Source organism: Periplaneta americana, chromosome 6 (genome assembly GCF_040183065.1).
Source record: "Periplaneta americana isolate PAMFEO1 chromosome 6, P.americana_PAMFEO1_priV1, whole genome shotgun sequence".
Taxonomy (NCBI): Eukaryota; Metazoa; Arthropoda; class Insecta; order Blattodea; family Blattidae; genus Periplaneta; species Periplaneta americana.
Window position 1 is genome coordinate 77,751,452 of NC_091122.1, and position 21,011 is coordinate 77,772,462.

At 37.8% G+C, this 21,011-nt stretch overlaps 1 protein-coding gene across 5 annotated transcripts in view; it reads left to right on the top strand.

Moving 5' to 3' along the window:
• The window catches only part of Mtr4 (exosome RNA helicase Mtr4), a 352,727-nt gene that overhangs the window by 284,992 nt on the left and 46,724 nt on the right, over positions 1-21,011 (top strand). For all 5 annotated transcript variants that reach the window (XM_069828330.1, XM_069828332.1, XM_069828329.1 and 2 more), the window contains 2 exons: positions 7,271-7,433; positions 20,202-20,364. In XM_069828330.1, the coding sequence (XP_069684431.1) occupies positions 7,271-7,433; positions 20,202-20,364 (326 nt within the window). The remainder of the gene's footprint in view (positions 1-7,270; positions 7,434-20,201; positions 20,365-21,011) is intronic.

Consider the following 21,011-nt stretch of genomic DNA (forward strand, 5'->3'; position numbering starts at 1 on the left):
TCAGGTCCTATGAATGGGATCTCGGTTCCCTTTTTGGCAGCTTCATCTGCTCTCTCATTACCCCGAATCCCTGCATTTCCCGGTACCCATTTCACTTGAACTGTGTTATGTTCAGTCAGTATCATGAGGGACTCAATGCATTCCGATACCAATTTTGGTTTAACCAAGGGGACTTCAAGTGCTGTAAGTGATGCTTGGCTATCTGAAAATATAAGAATATGTCTATGATTGTAGCCCTTCCTAATACTTTCCCTGACACTGGCTAAGATAGCAAAAATCTCAGTCTGAAAGATCGTGGCATATTGACCCAAGTTAAAAGAAAGCTTGGTGCCATTTCCAAATAATCGAGCACCAGTTCCTGACTTGGTTTTGGAACCATCAGTGTACCAGACTGGACTCTTATTGTTCTCAGGTTTAACCTGACTTTCCCATTCACTGCGCTCTTGGTAAGTGAAAGTGAATTTATTGTCAAATGAAACCCTTGGTTCCAAGATGTCGGTTCTCATGTTGAGAATCTGATAAACATCACTGTCCCAAAGGAGTCTGAGGTGATCCAAATATTCAATATTGAACACTGTTTGGTGAGATTCTGTGGAATGCCATTAAGACCTCAGCTTCAACTCAGATGTGTAATGGGGTAAGCCCTATCAGCATTTCCACTGCTGCAGTGGGAGTTGTTCTAAATGCTCCCGTTATTGCTATGGAGAACACTCTTTGCAATTTGTTAAGTTCAGTCCTGCAGTTCCTTAATTTAACTCTTGGTCATCACATAAAAGCCATAGCGATATATATCCAATACATAATCCTAGGTTTTAGACCCCAAGTCTTAGCAAGCATTCTTCTACAGGTCCAAAAAAAACCTGTAGGACTTGGCAATGCAGTAATCTAAGTGCTTTTTCCAAGTTAATCTCTTGTCCAGGATGAGTCCTAGATATTTAACTTGTGAATAGTAGGGTATCTTCTCATCAAAAAGAGTAGATTCCTCCAAGTTCCCTATAGATCTCATTCTAGTGAAAGGTATCAATACCATGTTATTGGGATTAACAGAAAGTTTGTTTTTGTTGCACCAGGTTTCAATTTTTTTCAGTGCAACTTGAAGCACTTTGAAGACTGTATTAGGAAATTTTCCTTTAACAATTACAGTAATAGCATCTGCAAATCTGATGGTAAAATACCCATCCCCCATTGAGTTCCCATAATAAGGCATCCACAACCAGGTTCCAAAGCAGGATCGAAGGAACGCCACCTCAGTGACAGTCCCTGGCCGTAGTCACCTTTGGCGTTTCCCCAATAGGCTCATGTTAATTTGCCTATTTTCTAACATAAAGTGTATCCATCTACAGATATGTGAAGGGACATTATGCTCTTGAAGGACTTTTGGCACCACTTCGCATGAAGTTTTATCAAATGCTCTTTCTGTATCTAGAAATGTTCCAATGGCAGTTTCCTTAAAAGCCAGCACTTTCTCAATAGATGATACAACATGATGAAGCGCTGCTTCTGTGGATTTACCTGGTAGATAGGCAAATTGGTACTTGAGTAAAGGAAATTCTTCAATACTTTGTCCCTAATTTGCCTATCCACTAAAGTCTCTAGTGCTTTAAGAAGAAATGAGGAGAGGCTTATTGGATGATATGTCTTGGCCTCAGCATAGCTAGGTCGCCCAGGTTTGAGTATGAATGTCACTTTGGTCTGTCTCCAAGCCAATGGAACATAACCAGAAGCTAGGCAGACCCTATAGATTCTGCAAAGTAAAGACTGCAGTGAGTCAAGTCTCTGTTGCAGCAAAGCAGGCATGATTGAATCAGGACCAACAGACTTATATGGTTCAAAAGAATTAATGGTCTATCTTACTTTAGTAACAGTGATCACATCCCTCTCTGCTCGAACATAAACGGAGCAGATTTGGTTACCCCAGATCAGTCAATTGATCACTCTTTACCACTTTTGAGTCCAGAAAATGAACGCTTGCTAGATGAACCATTGTTTCCATACCGGACTGTGTGTAACTACCATCTTGTAATTTGATTGTGCTTACTATCTTGTGAGCACCTTTAGCCATTAGCTTCACGAGTCTTGCACTGCTAGGAATGTTTTCCATCCCCTTGCAATGCTCCCTTCAAGCCTGTCTTTTGGCTTTGCAACTGGTAAGTTCCTTCTGATAGGTGGTCCAATCACCAGTTCTTCGTGCAAGTTTAAAGAGCTTCCTTGTTTTATGTCTAAGTTTGCTTAGCTCTTTAGACTACCAAGGAACTTGCCTTGGCGAGCCAGTAATCTTAGATTAACAGTTATTATGATAGGATAGGAGAATGGACTGTTGCAACTGGTCATTGCCAACTTACTTACCTACTTACTGGCTTTTAAGGAACCCGGAGGTTCATTGCCGCCCTTACATAAGCCCGCCATTGGTCCCTATCCTGAGCAAGATTAATCCAGTCTCTACCATCATATCTCACCTCCCTCAGATCCATTTTAATATTATCTTCCCACCTACGTCTCGGCCTCCCCAAAGGTCTTTTTCCCTCCGGTCTCCCAACTAACACTCTATATGCATTTCTGGATTCGCCCATACGTGCTACATGTCCTGCCCATCTCAAACATCTGGATTTTATGTTCCTAATTATGTCAGGTGAAGAGGTCATTGCCAACTCGATATCTATTATAGATTGAATAGAGATACCCGATACCAGTGCTGAAAGGTCTTCTCTTTATCCATCCCATTCAGTTTTGCTTGGGTTCCTATTGATCACTGGGTTAGTAATCTGAGATTTAATTCTAAAATAGATGTACCTATGATCAGATGCAGAAGTATCCGATGATACATACCAGTTTGAAACTAGGTCCTCAGCAAATTTAGTCCCTAGCATTGTGTCGATAACTTCTCTCCTTTGTGTATTAGCAAAAATTGGTTCATTACCTTTGTTAAGAATATCTAGGTCAGTAGGTACTTACTAGATATTCCGCCAGTTGTTCGCCTCTTGGATTGATGTCAGTGCTTCCCCATAGCATATGGTGAGCATTGGCATCAGGGGCCCTAGGATGGTTTCCTTACCCATGGGCAATGGGCAATTAATCTCCACACTGTCTGATGGTGGGTTGGGTTCATCATAAGGGAGGTACATACTGTCAGTGACTCAGGAGAGGACGAGAGCGGACTGAGGAGGAAGGGATGTGAACAGATAACGTATGGAACACGTCCAATATTTGTACTGCAGTAAGCAGAAACATTAGGTCTCCTTCTGTTCAACTTAGCTTTAATTTCCATACGCATTGTTACTCATGTTTCCTGTACAAGTAATAACCTGGCTACTGGGATGCTTCTCTGAGCGATGTTTATAATAATCAACAGCGATAGTCAAGAAGGTCACATTCTTTCCACTCGTCTTCTCCTGAGTAACAGACAGTAGATGAAAACAATACAGTCCTCTTTCTGCCTCCTTCCATTACAGATGTTTTAATAGTTGTCACATCCCTAGAACAAAAATTCACTTGGAGCAAAGCATTAATCCAATTTCTGACATAAATACAGATTCTTGGCTTTTCAGTATTGGGAATATAGAGTACGCCCCCAGTACAGTTAACTCCCCTTGTATATCCAAGGTTCTTGATTGAGAGCAATGTCTGTATTTTCCTCAGCTAGCTTCTTGTTCAATATGGAGAAGCTGCCTTACAATGTTGTAAATTAATTTGAATTATTTTCATAATTAACAAATCTAAATACTTACCTTAGATAGCCTCTTGAGTTGAAGTCTCCCCAGAGATTCCAACATCCATGAACTCTGAAGAGTCCTCCTCAACTGCTGCCTTCTGCTCTTTCTGAGCTGCCTTTTTACTGGGATCGAATAGGATATTAAAGAGACCACTGTCCACCCCAGTAAATGCAGTCAGTCCATTGTCCTTGATTTTGGTAGCTGATTCCTGGTCAATCATCATGATTAGACACTGCCCAGTAGAATCAGTCTGCCTGTGAACTACTTTCCAGTGCTCTGTACAGAGCCCCTGGTTAAGCAGGCATATGCATTTAAGGAGCACTTTCAGATCACCGGTTGTTAAATCCCAGGTCCTAAATGCCACCTTAAATGGTTTAGGAAGGTCTTTAGCATCCACTACCTTAAGGACAAAATTGTCCCTGTTTTGAACTCCATTTAGATGTTCCTGAAGCCAGTTGCAGGAGTCCTGATTCTCACAGTAGTAGATCAAGGTTCCATCTTGAAGTGAAAACGTCGTGAAAAGTTGTAGAGTTTCACCAGATTGCGCCTCATCTATCACCCTCAGGATCGCCACCTGAATGTGCTTGACGTCTTTGACTACAAGTTTGTCAACAGGATAGGATACTCCAATCATGGCCATCTTTTATGAAGCTAAGGCTTCCCTATAGGAGACTCCAGGTTCAGTGCCCCTGTGTCTCTTAACAGGTTTAGCCTTTGCCAAAGGTGGTATGTTCTAGTTCTTTTAGAAGTCCCTGGCCCAGCTTGGCTCCCACTACTGCTAGGTTGAGGAGAGGGACCCAGTTGCGTAGTGCTCGCGCCTCTTTTCTCCTTGGCCCTAGCCCTTTGCAATTTCCTTCTTTCTGCCCCCGATACCTTTTTAGTGCTCAGGTGCAGCTGATTTATAGAAGAGGCAGTGATGCCCATTTCCTTGTTAGGTGATAGGTTTCCCTCAACTGGAGAGTCCCTGTCATCCGTCTTTATTATAAAATCTTATTTAAGTCCCACGAATACCGAGGAATAAAGGTCACCCAACACAGAGCCCTGATTGTATTGGGAAGACTAAATAGTGCAGGGTTTTGCCTGGTGCCCTGTAGAGATCGTTAGTGTTACTATTATTTTACTACTCCAGTGCCATACAGCCCTCGGCACGATGCGTTTACACCTTGGCTTGAGTAGACCAGAACCCATACATGGTAGCAGTGCTCCAGCTGGGAGACCTGCTGAGGTTCTCCAACTGGGAGAACCTCTGGATTAGATTTTGGATAGTAAGCCACTTCTTTGTCTGGTACCTCCACTGTGACCTCTCTGGTATGAGTAACTCTGCCAGTACAGCTCCTGGTTTCATTAGATACACAAGCCCCACACCAGCTTCAAGGTCATGTGGCTTGTAAAGGGGGGGGTCACTAAGGTAGTTCATCATGTAGCAAGTAGTATGGGGCCAGGTGTTGTCATGCATAAGGATAAAATCTTCGTCAATGAGACGAGCGATGATTACCTGGTCTACTAACATTTCCACTATTTATCAGTGGGCATTCCTCCATTGACAAAAACAAACTCTATCCAGGCACCAAAGCTGATACTGCCCCATACTATGAGAGAACTATCTCTAAATGGTGTTCCCTTGGAAAAGTTGCAAGCTGAACATGGCTCCTTTCTCCTTGGTCCTAGCCCTTTCCGAATTCCTTCTCCATACTCTCTCTTTACCATCAGGTGACCAGAGGCAAAATCGCGACTCATCCATGAACAGCATCATTGATCACTGGTCCATAATCTAATTCTCGTGTTGACGTGCAAACTGTAATCATGTTGCCGTGTGCTGGAGAGTGAGCTGTGGAGCAATTGAAAGTCTTCTTAAGGTCAAGTTGATTTTCTGGAGTCTTTGTCTAACAGTTCCCTCACTCACTCCTTACTGCTTCAAGATAATTTTTGGTCTGAACCACAGTCATATGGTACTCTCGTATAACATGGAGAACCAGAAACCAACCTGTAATCTCTGGTGGATATAGATCTCCCACAGCCTGATCTCAGTCGTCTGTGGTAGGTTCCAAGTTCGCGAAATTGCTGCAGAACACGTACGATGATTGCAAACTATGCTCTGAATGCTTCATCCATCCTCAACCATTATGACAGCTCTTGCAACATCTTTTCGACACAGAAGCATCTTAACTTATCAAATTCGAAAGAGAAACTGAAGAAAAATGTTGATTTGTGACAGCAAATTTGCCATACATTGATAATTTATCAATAGCGGCCACTGCTCATCCCCAAATTTTTAACTGTTCACTGTTGAACTGTAATGGGCGTCAATTGTTAGCAAAACTGAAAGGTAGGTTATGTTTAGATCGTTAATATCCTTCTTAGTCTCCCTTCTCAAGCTGTGTGCTGCTCTGAATTGACAACTGAAGGATTTGATCTTGAGATCACTTATCAGGTGCTAAAATGATTGATTTCTTTCTAGTAACTTTTTCACAGAGTAAAATACTCCTTTCTTAATACATACTGTGTTTCAAAAGGATAAAAAAAATACTACCAAAAAAATGAATCTGCTTGTGTTTATCAAAAAATAAGCTCCAAGATCGTATTTATAATTGGATTTAGGAGAATTTTTCGTGAAGCCTGGTGGTTCACTAAAATAAACTACTTACTACATAATTCTAATAAAAGTTACAACTGAAATAACTACTGAAGCTTTCCTGGCGACGTGATAATTCAAAATTTTCTCGGGCTTCCAGCCAGGTCATAAGTAGGTGATCCACCGACGTTTCGAGGATGTTCATCTTCCTCATCTTCAGGGTTAAATGATAACTAAGGGTACCCATCTCCTTAATTTATAGTGCCAGAGGGAATAGTCAGCCGAGGAGCTGTGTGCTGATTGGCTCTTATTAGTGCGGACTGCAGCGTGAATGCAGCCGATGTGTCGTCTTGTTTTGTGCTGTTCAGCTGATTGACCGCGGGTCTCACGATGGGCTCGGCGGACGAATTCTTGTGTGTCCTCCACTAATGATGGCCCGTCGTCTGGGCGTTGAGAAATTTAATAGCTGGTGCCCATGCTGCACTTAGTTGGAGACCCGAGTCCCGATTCAGGTTACTGCATTATGCCGCTATGGCCAGGATTTCCTTTACTCTTCTATCCCAGTAGCTACTGGTCTCCAACTAAGCGCTGTGTGGGCACCGGCAATTAAATTTCTCAACACCCAGACGACGGGCCATCATCAGCGGAGGACACATAAGAACTCGTCCGCCGAGCCCATCGTGAGACCCGCGGTCAATCAGCTGAACAGCACAAAACAAGACGACACGACGGCCACGTTCACGCTGTGATCTGCACTAATAAGAGCCAATCAGCACACAACTCCTCGGCTGACTACTCCCTCTGGCACTATAAATTAAGGAGATGGGTACATTTAGTTATCATTTAACCCTGAAGATGAGGAAGATGAACATCCTCGAAACGTCGGTGGATCACCAACTAATGACCTGGCTGGAGGCCCGAGAAAATTTTGAGTTAAAAGTTACAACTGTTTAAAAATGATTCCTTCTAATTAATTAAATTGTTGTAGTGCTGATGAATTACTGATGACAGAGATGATCTTCAATGGAATGTTTAACAACCTGACAGTGGCACAAAGCGTGGCATTACTTAGCTGTTTTGTATGTGATGAGAAGAGTAGTGAGATGCCAAAGATGGGAGAAGAGTTATCTGGTCCTCTGAGGCAGATGCAGGTCAGTGTCTCTAACTTTACATTCGTGAATTTTCATTGTACTGTATAATACTTGAAAATAAATTAGAATTTTCTGTAAGTCAGTGAAAAACTTTCATTAAGTGCACTTCACACATATACATATTGTACATACTTTGTCCCAGAAGTTCGTGGACTGAATTTTGTTTATGTGGGAGCCATTCCACACAGCATATTCCTGTAGTCCAACCCGTATTTGCCAAGGCTTAAAGGATAGAATGAGTAAGTTTTGACACATTTCACTTGTTACCATTAGATCTAGCAGAGTTGAGAAGCAACACGGGCATGCACATATATGGTCGAGTTGGGCCATAATGATCCCATGCTAGTATACCACATCATTGCTACCAATATGACACACAAACTAAACAATGAAGTACCATATTTCACTGCTATTGAAGAAAACCTTCAGGCAGCCATTAAAGACAAAATCATATGATTGCATTTTTTTATAGAGTGAGTCAGAACTTTCTCCGCACTAGTGGAATAAGCGAGAGCGCGCTAGATATGGAGAATGGAGTGGTACCACTGGCTACGCTAGTGGAATAACGAGAGCGCGCTAGGTACGGAGAATGAATATAAAATCATTATGAAGCGACAAATCCTAAATATGGCAATAATATTGAAATTCCAAAACACTTACCTACTCTACAGGAGATGCTGAAAATGTCGTCCATTTTCTTGGAGACATATGTCTACCCGTTTCACCTTATTTTCAAAAACCTTGTTCGAAGTTTTCTTCGTCACTGAATTGAAAAAGTTTGTTATTCCATGTTTCAATTCATCGATCGTGATAGGATTGGACTGGTACAATTTAGAATTTGCTGTTCCCCAAAAGAAATAATCAGGAGGCATTATTTCGGGGGATCTCAGCGGCCACAATTCTTGTGAAATTATTATTCCGTGGAAAACCTCATCTCACAATTGCAGAGATCGGTTAGATGTATGAGCTGTGACACCATCTTGTTGAAAGAAACAGCTATTTAATTAAATTTCAATTAATCGTCCAGTAAAAGGAAACAATATGTCTGAGCAATAAACTTCAGAGTTTACTTTGTCTTTAAGAAACTTGTCCTATAGGCCTAATGGTTGCTCGTGATATGGCACACCACACCCCAAATTTCTGGGAGTGCAATGGTGTTTCATGTATTGCATAATGGTTTTCGCAGGATCACATCCGTGCATTCTGGGAATTTACGTAACCTGAAAGAAAAACCAAGCTTCGTTTGTAAAGAATTTTCTGTCTAACACGTCAACACCATGACGACGAATAAATCTTTGAAATCAAACAAAATAATTTAGTCTTTTCTCATTATCTGTGGGTTTTAGTTCATGCACGACCGATACCTTTATGGCTGTATAATCCTAGTTCATTCTTTAATGTTCTACACACACTGGAATAAGATATGTCAGTTTGCTGTGCCAATTTTCTAACCGATTTGTTAAGGCTTTTTAACATTCGATTAGTAAACTATAACAGTTTTCCTTCCGTTAAAACTGCGGGTTTCCCACGCAATGGGGCCTATCTGGCGAAATTTATTTACCAGACTGTATCTCAATGAGGTAAATTAGAACTTGGGAAACGTTCTCTAAATTTCTGTTTCACTTTTCTACTGTATTTGTCACTTTCTCGAAACACATATTCCACTAAAAAAGCTCATTCTTCAAATGAAAAGATTTTACGGAATGAATGCACTTGCTGGCTGCAGGGTTTGTGTATAACCTTGGCGAGGACGCGCCGGTATTGTTTGCGTGGCCACCCCTAAGGCAAGGGAGAAATACCAACCTACACCAGGATTTAAGTGTGTCTGCCACTGCGGAGAAAGTTCTAACTCTCTCTGTATAAAGGATATTGTGCATAAGAATTTTCCAGTCCACACCTGTGGAGTAACGGTCAGCGCGTCTGGCAGCGAAACCAGGTGGCCCGGGTTCGATTCCCAGTCGGGGCAAGTTACCTGGTTGAGGTTTTTTCCGGGATTTTCCCTCAACCCAATATGAGCAAATGCTGGATAACTTTCGGTGTTGGACCCCGGACTCATTTCACCAGCATTATCACCATCTCATTCAGATGCTAAATAACCTTAGATGTTGATAAAGCGTCGTAAAATAACCTACTGAAATGAAAAAAAAGAATTTTCGCAGGACGAAACATGTATATACTCTTGTTCTATGGTGTTCACTGCTGAATGTCCACTGTTGTCACCCTGGCCTAAATCAGTCCCGCCTTGTTCATAGTAGCAGGCCCATATCTACAAATGGACAGAGCAGAGCAGTTGATACGGGATGGCATTTTTTGCATGAAGTGTCTTGCCTGCAAAACATTCACAAACTTTGTTATGAATGAAGAAAAAGAAACACTTTAACACTGGAGCCATTTAAATACCCCCATTACCATGTGCCGGAAAGTTTTAAGGGTTCGAAAAAAAATTAACGAAATTGATCAATTTAGAGATAAAAATATGAAATTTTAACAGGTATTAAATAAGCATATCTACTTTTGTGTATGATAGTTATATTGTTACTTACAGTACATTTCATACTGAGAGCGTCTTGTTGCAGATTTTGGCACATTATTCCAAGATTCCATAGATAGCTCACACTAATTATATACATATAAAACACACTTTTGACACTAAATATGACACTCTTTCACATTCAGTTATCTTAGCATTAGTTTCTTTTCACTGCTACTCCAAGTAGTTCACTCTTGTATGATAGATTTCGAAGCAATTCCCGATGCAAAGTCCCACATCGCATCTCGCACAGTAGATGGTTGTGTACTTCTGTGTAGCCTTGCCAGTGTGATGCCTGCCTCTGTCTGAGCAAACTTTGCACGTACGTTGAGTATGACCTTTTTGTTTCGATCCTGTACTAAGAATCCTGTGAGGAAAATGATCTCTTCCAACAAGCCTACCACCAGTACTTAGACGTGATTGTATTGTCATTTCCATGCCCACACTCGTCATAAGACTCCGCAACTTCTGTGATGAACTTGTGAAGTGTCAATTTCTTTACACTTTTTTGTGATGCAAAATATCCGCATTCACATGTGCAAGATCAAAGAGGCGAAAAAAAAAAAAAAACAACTTTTTCCACCACTTCAATGATTTCCTCTGAAAGGAATAATATAAGAGCATTTGGTCATATTTATTACTCCTATTTTGAATTTATTATAGTCCACAACTGCAATGGGTTTTATTTTTTGATGCTCTCCTTTCGATGTTGTTTCAACAATGTGATCATCATGGGCAGTGCTTAGTAAATATGTTGTTGTTTTCTAATGCCAGGCGTTTGACAATAAAGTCATTTGACCTCTTGCACTCCAATATTTTTCAAAGATATTATCATGACCAGCCAATGAAGCTCAGATTTTGAGGTGTTCCGAATCCATTTCTTGCTTTGAGTTGCACAATGGGCAGTTAGGAGACTGATATATTCCAAATTCTATGCAGGTGTTTAGCCAATCATGGCCTGTTGCCAATCTAAATGCAGCTACAGACGATTGTCATGGTAAATCGGGAATTAACTATGGATTTTGATGCAGAGAGTTCCAGTTTTTCCCTTGGGATTGAGTTATCAAATTTTGTTTGTTGAAGTCTAAGTATGTAGATTTAATAAATCTCTTCACAGAGTAATACGTAGATTTAGTAACAGGTCTGTGAGTAGCAGTGCTGCCCTTCTTTGCTAAAGCATCCACATTCTCATTTCCCAGGATTCCACAATGGGATGGTATCCATTGGAATACAATTCTTTTATTGAGTGATATTAATTGAGAGAGCATTTTAGTTATTTCTGATGTTTGAGATGAAGGTGTGTGTTTAGAGACTATTGATAGAATAGCTGCTTTGGAGTCTCACAATATAACTGTATTCTTAAATTTATTGATGTGGCATAGAAGATTCCTGAGACTTTCACTGATTGCAATGATTTCTCCATCAAAACTTGTTGTTCCATACCCAAGAGATCTATAACGTGAGAAGAGACAGCACATAACACCTGCACTGGCACCTTGTTCTCTGGAGATCAAGGATCCGTCAGTGTATAAATGAAGCCAGTTTTGTGGAGGGTACCTAATATTAATTGTCTCTAAAGACAATTGTTTTAGTATTTCAGTGTTTACTTCTGATTTCACTATTTCTTCTGTTAAATTTAGATTATATTCTATATTTAATAGAGTTAGAGGGTTTGGTTTAATTTGTAAGTTTTCTTTTAAATTCGGGATATTGATTTTCTGTTTTAATTCTTGAACAATGGATATGAAACTTTTTTGAGTTTTTAATCTACAGAGAGAACTGTATGAATGCCAATTGTTTCCTGGTAATCTGATAAGTTTTTCATATTGAATCAGTGCTTTTTCTTCTATTGTCATTTTGATACTGTTAATATTAGTGAGGAATCTCATAGAATCTATTGGAGTTGTTTTGATTCCACCAGTAATGAGTCTGAGAGCGTGGTTTTGAACATATTCTGTGTCGTTTATGAAAGGTGAAGTAATTAAAATTTCTCCGCAGTATGTCAGCACTGGCTGTATAAACATTTTGTAGTGTTCAAAGTATTCCTAGAGCATCCCCATTTCTTTCCTGCTAGTCTTTTTAGAAGGGAGAATCTTTTACGAGCTTTTTCAGAAATGTATTTCAAATGGTTGCTCCATGTTAACTTACTATCGAAAATAACTCCAAGATATTTGGATTCATAAGTCCTAGGAAGATGTTGGCCATTGTATTGGATATTGAATTCTCTTTCTTTTTTACCGAGTGAAAATATTTGGTAGTAGTTACTTTTGCTTAAATTGAGTGTCATCAAATTTGATGTATTCCATTCATGTAGTTGATTTATGGCCGTGTGCACCATTCTCGATCATCTAGCCCGTTTATCAGCAATCACGGAAACATGGTTAATTCTTGACAATGATCAAGTTACAGATGCAGTGCACCGACATTTTCCCTCGATCAACTCAGTACCATCAGCTGACGATACACTCGCTTCAGAAGAATCATCTGAGCGATAGGTTACTGCATATAAAACAGCAAACGAACGCACTCTGTCAATTATCGCTTCGTTTTTGTTTGTCGGAGTGCTTTCAAACATCCTCGCACTTTTCAAATAACAAGTTTCAATAATCATGGAAGAAAAAAAGAAAAGAGCACCAAACTTCTCACATGATAATATCTTTGAAAATCGAAGTGGGAATTCCTTTAGAACTCGTCAGCAATTATGCATCCATATTACAGAATAAAAGTACTGACGGAAGTTCTCTAAGAGAAAAGCAGGCTACCTGGTTGGATTTAACCTCACAATTCACATGAGTTATACGTGTTTACATAATTCCACATAATTTGTAACGTAATTTACACAGTGGTTATTTCATATTATTGATAATAATTGGGAAAATTTCAGTATACGGATACCTCACTGAAAATTATTTTGAAATAGGCTACTAAAAAGAGCAGATTTGTATGTGTTTGTCAAATGCTCATCATCTTGCTTACGAAAAGACACATTTCAGTGCCAATAATTTATTTGGGAAAATTTCAGTATACGGATATCTCACTGACAATTATTTTAAAATTAAAAAAAAGAAAAAAAAAAAAAAAAGCAATTCGTCTGTGTATGTCAAATACGCATCATCATGCATACGAAAAGGAAGTTTTTAGTGCCAATTTATTTTGTGTGCACAAGGTTGGAATTTTGGAGTAAGAGGAAAAGGAATGTATCTGAAATTTATCCATTTATTTTGTGTTCACAAGGTTGGAATTTTGGAGTAAGCCTAAGGGGGAAAGGAAGGTATCTGTATAATTTCTCTTAATTCAAGTGTAAATAGCCTAATTGTCCAAAACGTCATGTAGGTCCTAATAGTTTCAAACGGCAAATCTATAGCTAATAAGTGATAATCTCGCATTCTACAAAATGGTCATTTAGTTTTGCTATATTATTACCGGCATAGAATAACTACTTTATTATTATGTTAACAATATTGGACAATTAGGCCTAAATAATATTTTGTCCTCAAGTAAAATCCCGATCTTCCAAAGCAGAAACATATATAAAACATTAGTCTATTTTGAGAAAAAACATTCTTATTATTCATCTACAAACTTACTCTTTCTACAATAACACCAATTCTATTATTTCCGCAGTGATTTGCGTTTTCAAGATACATCATTTCATCTTCAATTCCATGAAGCATGTCAAATCGTGGCGCCATTTTCGTTTTCTCGACTTGACCATGTTCAATTCAAGATAAGTGGTCCCACACCCATGATCAAATTTGATCATCATCAACTCGCTTGTTTAACTTTGATCGAGATTGATACTCCGCAAATTGGCGTTGAAGATGGTCAAGTGCCGACTTAACCATGGTCAAATTTTAATCGAGAATGGTGCACACGGGCATTAGAGCTTTAAGAGCAGAATTTTGAATTTTGTCTCTATGTCTGTAAGATCAGGAAGTCCACAAAACTATATCATCTGCAAATAGTGCTGTTTTCATATTTGATTCCTCTAATAGGGAGGGTAAGTCATTTATATAAATATTGAATAAAGTTGTGCTGCGGACAGCGCCCTGAGGTAGACCTCGATATGTTTGTCTGTAACTAGGAAGTGAATTATTGAATTTAGTGACAATGAATCTTTGACCAAGGAATTCTGATATCCATCTGAACATATTGCTGGAGATACCTAATTTCTGGAGTTTTAGTAATAATTTATTTCTCCAAACAGAGTCATATGCTAACTGAAAGTCAATAAATATTGTCAAGGTATCTTCTTTCTTGTTAAAACTGTCTTTTATTTCTTGGCCGAGGCGTATGACTTGTTCATTAGTAGAGTGTAGTTGTCGAAAGCCGGCTTGTCTTGGTGATAAAAGATTTTGGGATTCTAAATACCAAGTTAATCTGTTGGAGATCATGGACTCCTGCTATCATGCTTAATAGTGCTATTGGCCGATAATAACTATTAACATCATGAGCAGGTTTCCCTTTTTTGTGAATTGGTACAATGATTGCTTTTTTCCAAGCTGCAGGAATTGAGGTGTTCCATGATAAATTGAAAATGGGTAAAAGTACAGACTTGGCTTTTCCCTCCAGATGTTTAAAAAATTCGGAATGAATGTTGTCGGGGCCAGGAGATTTCTTGGTTTTTAAATTTTGTATAGCTAGAGTTAATTCTTTGGAAGTAAAATTTTGATGAAATATTTCAGGTTTTGTAATATTACTAGTAATATTGTTTTTATTATTTTTATGTAATTCTCTTTTGATAAATTTGTCAGTTTTTTTTATATTGGGATGTAATCTGTGAGAGTTTGAGTAGTGTTTATTAAATGCGTTTGCTATATCTCTACTATCTGTTAGTGTTTTGTTATTATGAATAATAGGTTGGCTAGTATTTTCCTGTGTATTGGAAATATTCTTCAGAAATTTATATGTTTTAGCGCTATCGGTTCTGTAATTAATATTTTCAATAAATTTATTGAAACTGTTCTTTTTTGCTGTTATGATTGCTTTTTTAAGAATGGCAGTCTTCTTCCTCCAATCTTGAGTATCTTTTGGTGTTTTGCTATGTTCTGCTTTGGTTCTTGCTTTATCTCTATCTTGTTTCAATAAATTCAGGTTTTCTGTCCAGAATGGGGTGTATTTTTTTGGTTTGCCTCGTGGAATGTGCTTTTTTGCAATTTTAAGAAGAGATTCACAGAAATATTTGTTCAATCTATCTGAGTTTGTATTTTCCATTAGTGATGTGTTGAGCTTGAGGTGTTCGTCGAGTTCTGTTGTAAATAGTTTCCAATTCGCTTTCTTAAAGTTCCATGTTGTTTTGTTATTGTAGGGTTCTTTTCTTCGGTTTTGGTGGAGATGGATAGAAGCAATGATGACTCTATGGCCAGATCCAGGGTCTTCAATTATTTTTTTCTTGGTTTCGTGATGGATATCTGATGTTACTAGTAATAAGTCTGGATTTGTACCAGAACCAGAATAATGAATGAAAGTAGGGGGACTTCTTTTCTGTAGACAAGTTCTGCGGTTGTAGTATTTAGGAGGTCCATAATCATTTTTCCAGGTTGGTTTACATTATCGTAGCCCCAAAGTTGGGAGTGGGCGTTAAAGTCACCAATTATGATAGTTTTAGGTTGTATATCAAACAAAGTTAGATCAAGGGGATTATTAGGTGGGTTATAGGCACTGTAGATTTTGATATGTTGTTGATTTTTCCATACTTCAATTTTTATTAGTTCTAATTTGTCTTGATTATCCATTTCTTTTATGATTTGAAAATTTGTAATTAATTTCTTTGATGTACCTGCGAGAATTCCACTACTGATCTGTCTATACATCTCGTACATCACGCCATTTTATAGCAAGGAGATGATCTCTTTGTGCAGTCATTTTTTTTTTCCCCTTTTTTTAGTTTTTATGAAAATATTTCTTTTGGCATTTCTTTGCGATTTGCCGTAACAGTTTCTACTGCTTTTGTTTCAACAGTCCACAGGTCATCGAAAAGTTTTGGACATGTAAAATATCTGTCCATATAGACTGTGTGCCATTTGTTTGTTACTGGTTCACATAATCTACTGACAACACTGAAAGCAGTATTATAATCTACAACAGTTTCGTGTGCACCAGCATAAACTTCGAGACTGTAAACATATCCGCTGTTAGCCTCACACAGTTCATAGATTTTTACTCCATATTTATGAGGCTTTCCTTTTATATAAACTCGAAAAAGTATTCGAGCCCGAAATGGACAGATGGCCTCATCTATTGTAAGATTTTCGTCTGGAGTGTACACGTCTCGAAATCTCGTTGTGAGGATATTCAAGATTGGCTTTATTTTGTAGAGAGGATCGTAGCCTGGCTGGTCTCTGGCGACATGTCTCTCATTGTCATTTAGGTGTAGCATTGTGAAAATTGCTAGGAATCGATCCCAAGATATCCCAACTATTTTTGTGTAAGTAGTGTGTAGAATTGGCTCTGAATTCCAGTACTCCCTTAGAGATGGCTTCTTTACTAAGCACATATGAATGACTATTGCAAAAAATATTTTTATTTCATTGATAGATACGTTTTTCCATTGAGCATATACAGATTTTGGTTGGATAGGGCCTTCATTTTTCTGATATTGATTTGTTGTTTGGCATATTTATTTGTTTCTGATTGAATTTCCGAAAATACAGAATTGTCAACAAATAAACTGAATACATCAGTGGGAGAGCTTTTGTCATTTATTTCCAAATCTGGGTTCAGCCCCGGATTTCCAGAAAATATAGGTTTATTTACCGACTGAATTTTTTTTGTTCCACCTTGAATATGTTTCTGTGGGATTTCTAGGCACAGCTCGTTTTCTTTTTCATCCCCGTTCTGGTTGTTGTGGTTCTACTGGTAGGTCTACAGGTTGTGTTTCTGGGTCTACTGGTACAGATTCTGTTTCTAGCTCTTCTGTTTCAGGGAGAATAAAATCTTGCTCCGTAGCAAAACGATTATATTCTTCAACCTCATAATCTGAATTATTCAAAATTTCACACAGTTCGGCACTAGTTACATATTGCGGCCCCTAAGATTGCACATTTGTACTCATCCCCGGCTTATCCATTACGGATCGAACACGCTTCCACTGTAATATCTAGGTGCCAACTGGAGATATTGTGAAACATTTCCTTGTAAGGCATTCTATATTTAGTATGGGGTCATAGAATTACAGCTGGAAAATATTACCGTAATTTCCCATAACTATGGTCCAGGCACCCAACTGTGGTCCAAAACGCATTATGTACTACTTAGTCCCCCAAGAATTCGGTGTTTGCCAATTAAGGTGCCACTGTGATGGAATTATGTTCCCCATAGATGCTTCTATCTACCATTACACGTGGCAATGATATGGATGCTTAACAAGGTCAGTGTGCATCGTTCTATTGAATGTGTGAAGACACGAAATCATTCAGTTTATGATTGTCTGTTTTATTAAGCTCTCCTCTGTAGAACTGGTACGTTATAGATATATGATTCTTTGTACAATTAAACCTGGCTATATAGTGTTTACTTTCACGTAATAATTACACTGGCAGAGGTTAAGGACTCTGCGTGAAAAATGTTTAACCTTAAGGCTAGAAGTCAGTCCTCAACTATGTACCACAATTTTTCGTGGACCATAGTTGTATTTCATTTTGAAATATTTGTTTCAATAAAATGTAATCAATGTGATTATTTACTTCTGCAAATACGGTATCTCAGTATATTCTAAAACACCATTTATCATTATAGCCAAGTAAACAAAGAAACAGGCTGTTCCAGCATCAATGGTACTAGCACGAATGATGGTCCGGTAAAACAAAAACATCAGGGTAGAAGGAAAACAACCGTCCCTGTAAGTGACTATGAGAGTGATGAAATTGAATTGGATACAGATTATGATTCAACTTCAGAATTTCAAGAGAAGTGGAGATTCAAAGGATCGAAATAAGCCTAATGAATGTAGTTCTCAGTACGATAAATAAACATTATCAGTGAATTTATTTGCATAATATTTTGCTAAGAATGTGTTAGTTTATTTTGATACCGTACTTTTGTTCTTTAATATAGAGTAGTTGTTCATTATTGCAGAAAAATGACTTTCAGATTTCACTTGTTTATTGAGTGTTTATGTAATGTGTACTAATAAAGAGAATCCATGTACTTTTCATTTATTTTTAATATTTCTGTGCTAGATTATGTTTCTACCCTTAAATTAGAAACTCAATGTATTGATTTACGAATAATTACAGCTCCAGCTATAGTCCATTCATGCTTTCAAGCATGAATATATGAGTGGACCATAGTTGGGCAACTCAGAATACAACTATGTACCAATGCTTATTATTTTTTAACACTTGTAATTAAATCATTTCAAACACATATATCAATATTTATTTAATATAAACTTACAACAGTCTGAAGCCAAAATTTCATTAAATCTGGATGAATAGTACTGAATATAAAAAGAAAAATGTGACAAATGTGGACCATAGTTAGGGGAAACTACGGTACCTTATGAATGCTGACATAAACATTACTTTAAGTTACTTCAAAAAAGTTTCTCTTCATGCCAAGCTACCAGAGGTACAGAACAGAATTCCAGATGGCGGAGCATGTAAATGCCATAAGCTAGAGCCCTCTGCTTTATAAAACTAATACTATATGAACAGAGCTATAATACGGCACAAGATTCATAATGATACCTCATATGGTTCTCTCATAACTAATGTTCGAACTTTGTGCACGAGCTTTGAATAAGTCACTGAGGTTGAAGACGCTGCAATACATTGTTTCAGAGTCTAATTAAATTGATGTCTTTGCTATATAAAACTAAATGTAGAAAGACAGACTACAATAAAGTGCAACATTCATGTTGAAAACTCAAACAGTTTTAGCATAGTACATTTTTAAACTTGTAATGGTAATGGTACCATGTCCGGCATCTTGGCGAATTTAAGCACATGGTAATACTACCATGGCCAGGCGCAAAATGTTAAAAAATCGGCACTTAAAATTTTCGGAAAGATTACACGATAAAAAATGGCGACAATAATTACATTTAATATTCTAAGAAAATAATGGAAAGGGATTCACAGACTAACTGTTACTGGCTGTGCACTTAAGAGTTTAATATAGTATACCTGATCAAACAATTGTGAATAAAAATGTCTTTACTCATTTTTCAAACTGCACTGAGCCATCATTAACATTGCTATTTGAGCTATTTACATTACGTTTGTTTGCATTTGTATAAAATGCAAAGTGATGGTAGCTGGGTAGGTTTGTCATTTGGTATGTGATTTAGTGATTAGTTAAGTATTAAAGAGTTAAATTAAGTGGTGCTCATTGCAAAATTAATTAGACAAATTCCAAAACTAGTATTATTTTTTAAGCAATCCAGTTCGATTCTACAACCTGGTACTTCTGTGTCCACTGCTTCTGACTTAAGTGATCATATTGTTGAATCAAATCATACAGATACTGTAGATGGCATAGACAAAAATTCTTTGCCAGAAAATGATAGGGACATTTTATTTCTCCTGATAAGTGCAACATACTAAAAGTATGTTAAATTAATTTATCAAAAAAATATTAATTAATGTAATAACTGTTATTTTAAAAAGTTACTTTTTGTAGTCATTTAAAGCTTTTTAAAAATATTTTTATGTTATGCTGTATGACTCAATTTTATTGCTCATCATTTTTTCCAACAGCAGAACCCTCTATTTGAAACTGAGTACACATGATTATGACTGCTAGAATTTTTGGAGTAATGACCCTGTTGACTGTTTGCATTGCAATTAATCGATTAAAGAATAGGACGGTAAAATATAAATTGCCCCTGGTGACAGACTGACTAAATACGGTCCTGCATAGTAGTGCGACAGTTCTTGGTAGGAAAATAGGTAACAATGCTTCCTCACCCCATTCTCACCTGATCTGTCCTGCGAACTTTTATTCCCTATCTGAAGCAGACTATGAAAGGGACATACTGACATTGTAGACAACATGGAATGGGGCTGTCTATGTGCAAATTCATTGTAGAAGAGATGTTCCAGAGATACTTTGAAGACATTCAACACCATTGGAACTGCTGCATCACTGCACAAGATTACTGTTTCTAAGCTTCCAACATAATAAATTTAATTTGAGTTTGTCATTCTCTAAGAAAAAAAATTCAGTCCACGAACTTTTGGGACAAAGAGTGCATTTCTTCATTAACTCTGGTATTAAAAAATTTGATTCTTTAGGATATGGCAAGAAGAATAGCTCGAGTGAGTGCAGAAGCGAAATTGGATGTGAATGAAGATAATTATGTGGATCAGTTCAAGCCTTTCCTGATGGATGTTGTGCACGCTTGGTGCAAGGGAGCATCCTTCCTCGAGTTGTGCAAGATGACTGACATTTTTGAAGGTAAGATTAACGTGTGAAGATATAGCATGGCAACTTAGAAAATATTATAGATATAATTTTCTGTTTTCGAACATCAAAAATTGTGGAGGGAATTGATTTGTAACTCAGATTATGTTAAAACAAGTACGTATTACACCGAATAATACTTAGGTTTCTCATGATCATAAGACTATGAATACATCACAGCAACAGTACGACTTTACATACTTTTGGCCACTCCTTGCTTGGTATGCAGGTGCTATTATTTTGTAGTCATCCATAACATACTGTATGCACTACATCCACTAGTTCAGTCATATTAAACTGTCATGTTCTGTGCCATCACTGCCCTTATCAAGTACAAGCCTATTTGTTATGAGGTGAGTTCTTCCTCTCCTCCTTTTTCAAATTGGGTTGGAAACATCTGTAGCAGTGTTAAAACCCAACCATGATAAAGCTGCTATAAAGCAAAGCAAAGAACCCTGAAAATTGAATCAGCATGACATTGTATAAAAATGAACAAGCAGTCATATCAAAATTCAGTGTAGAACACTTCAGAACCCTAAAAATCGTTTGTGATGGAAAATACTGAAGAAATAACTTGCACCACATATTAAATTATATTGACCGAGAGATCAACGTCTAGAACAATCATGAAATATGATTAA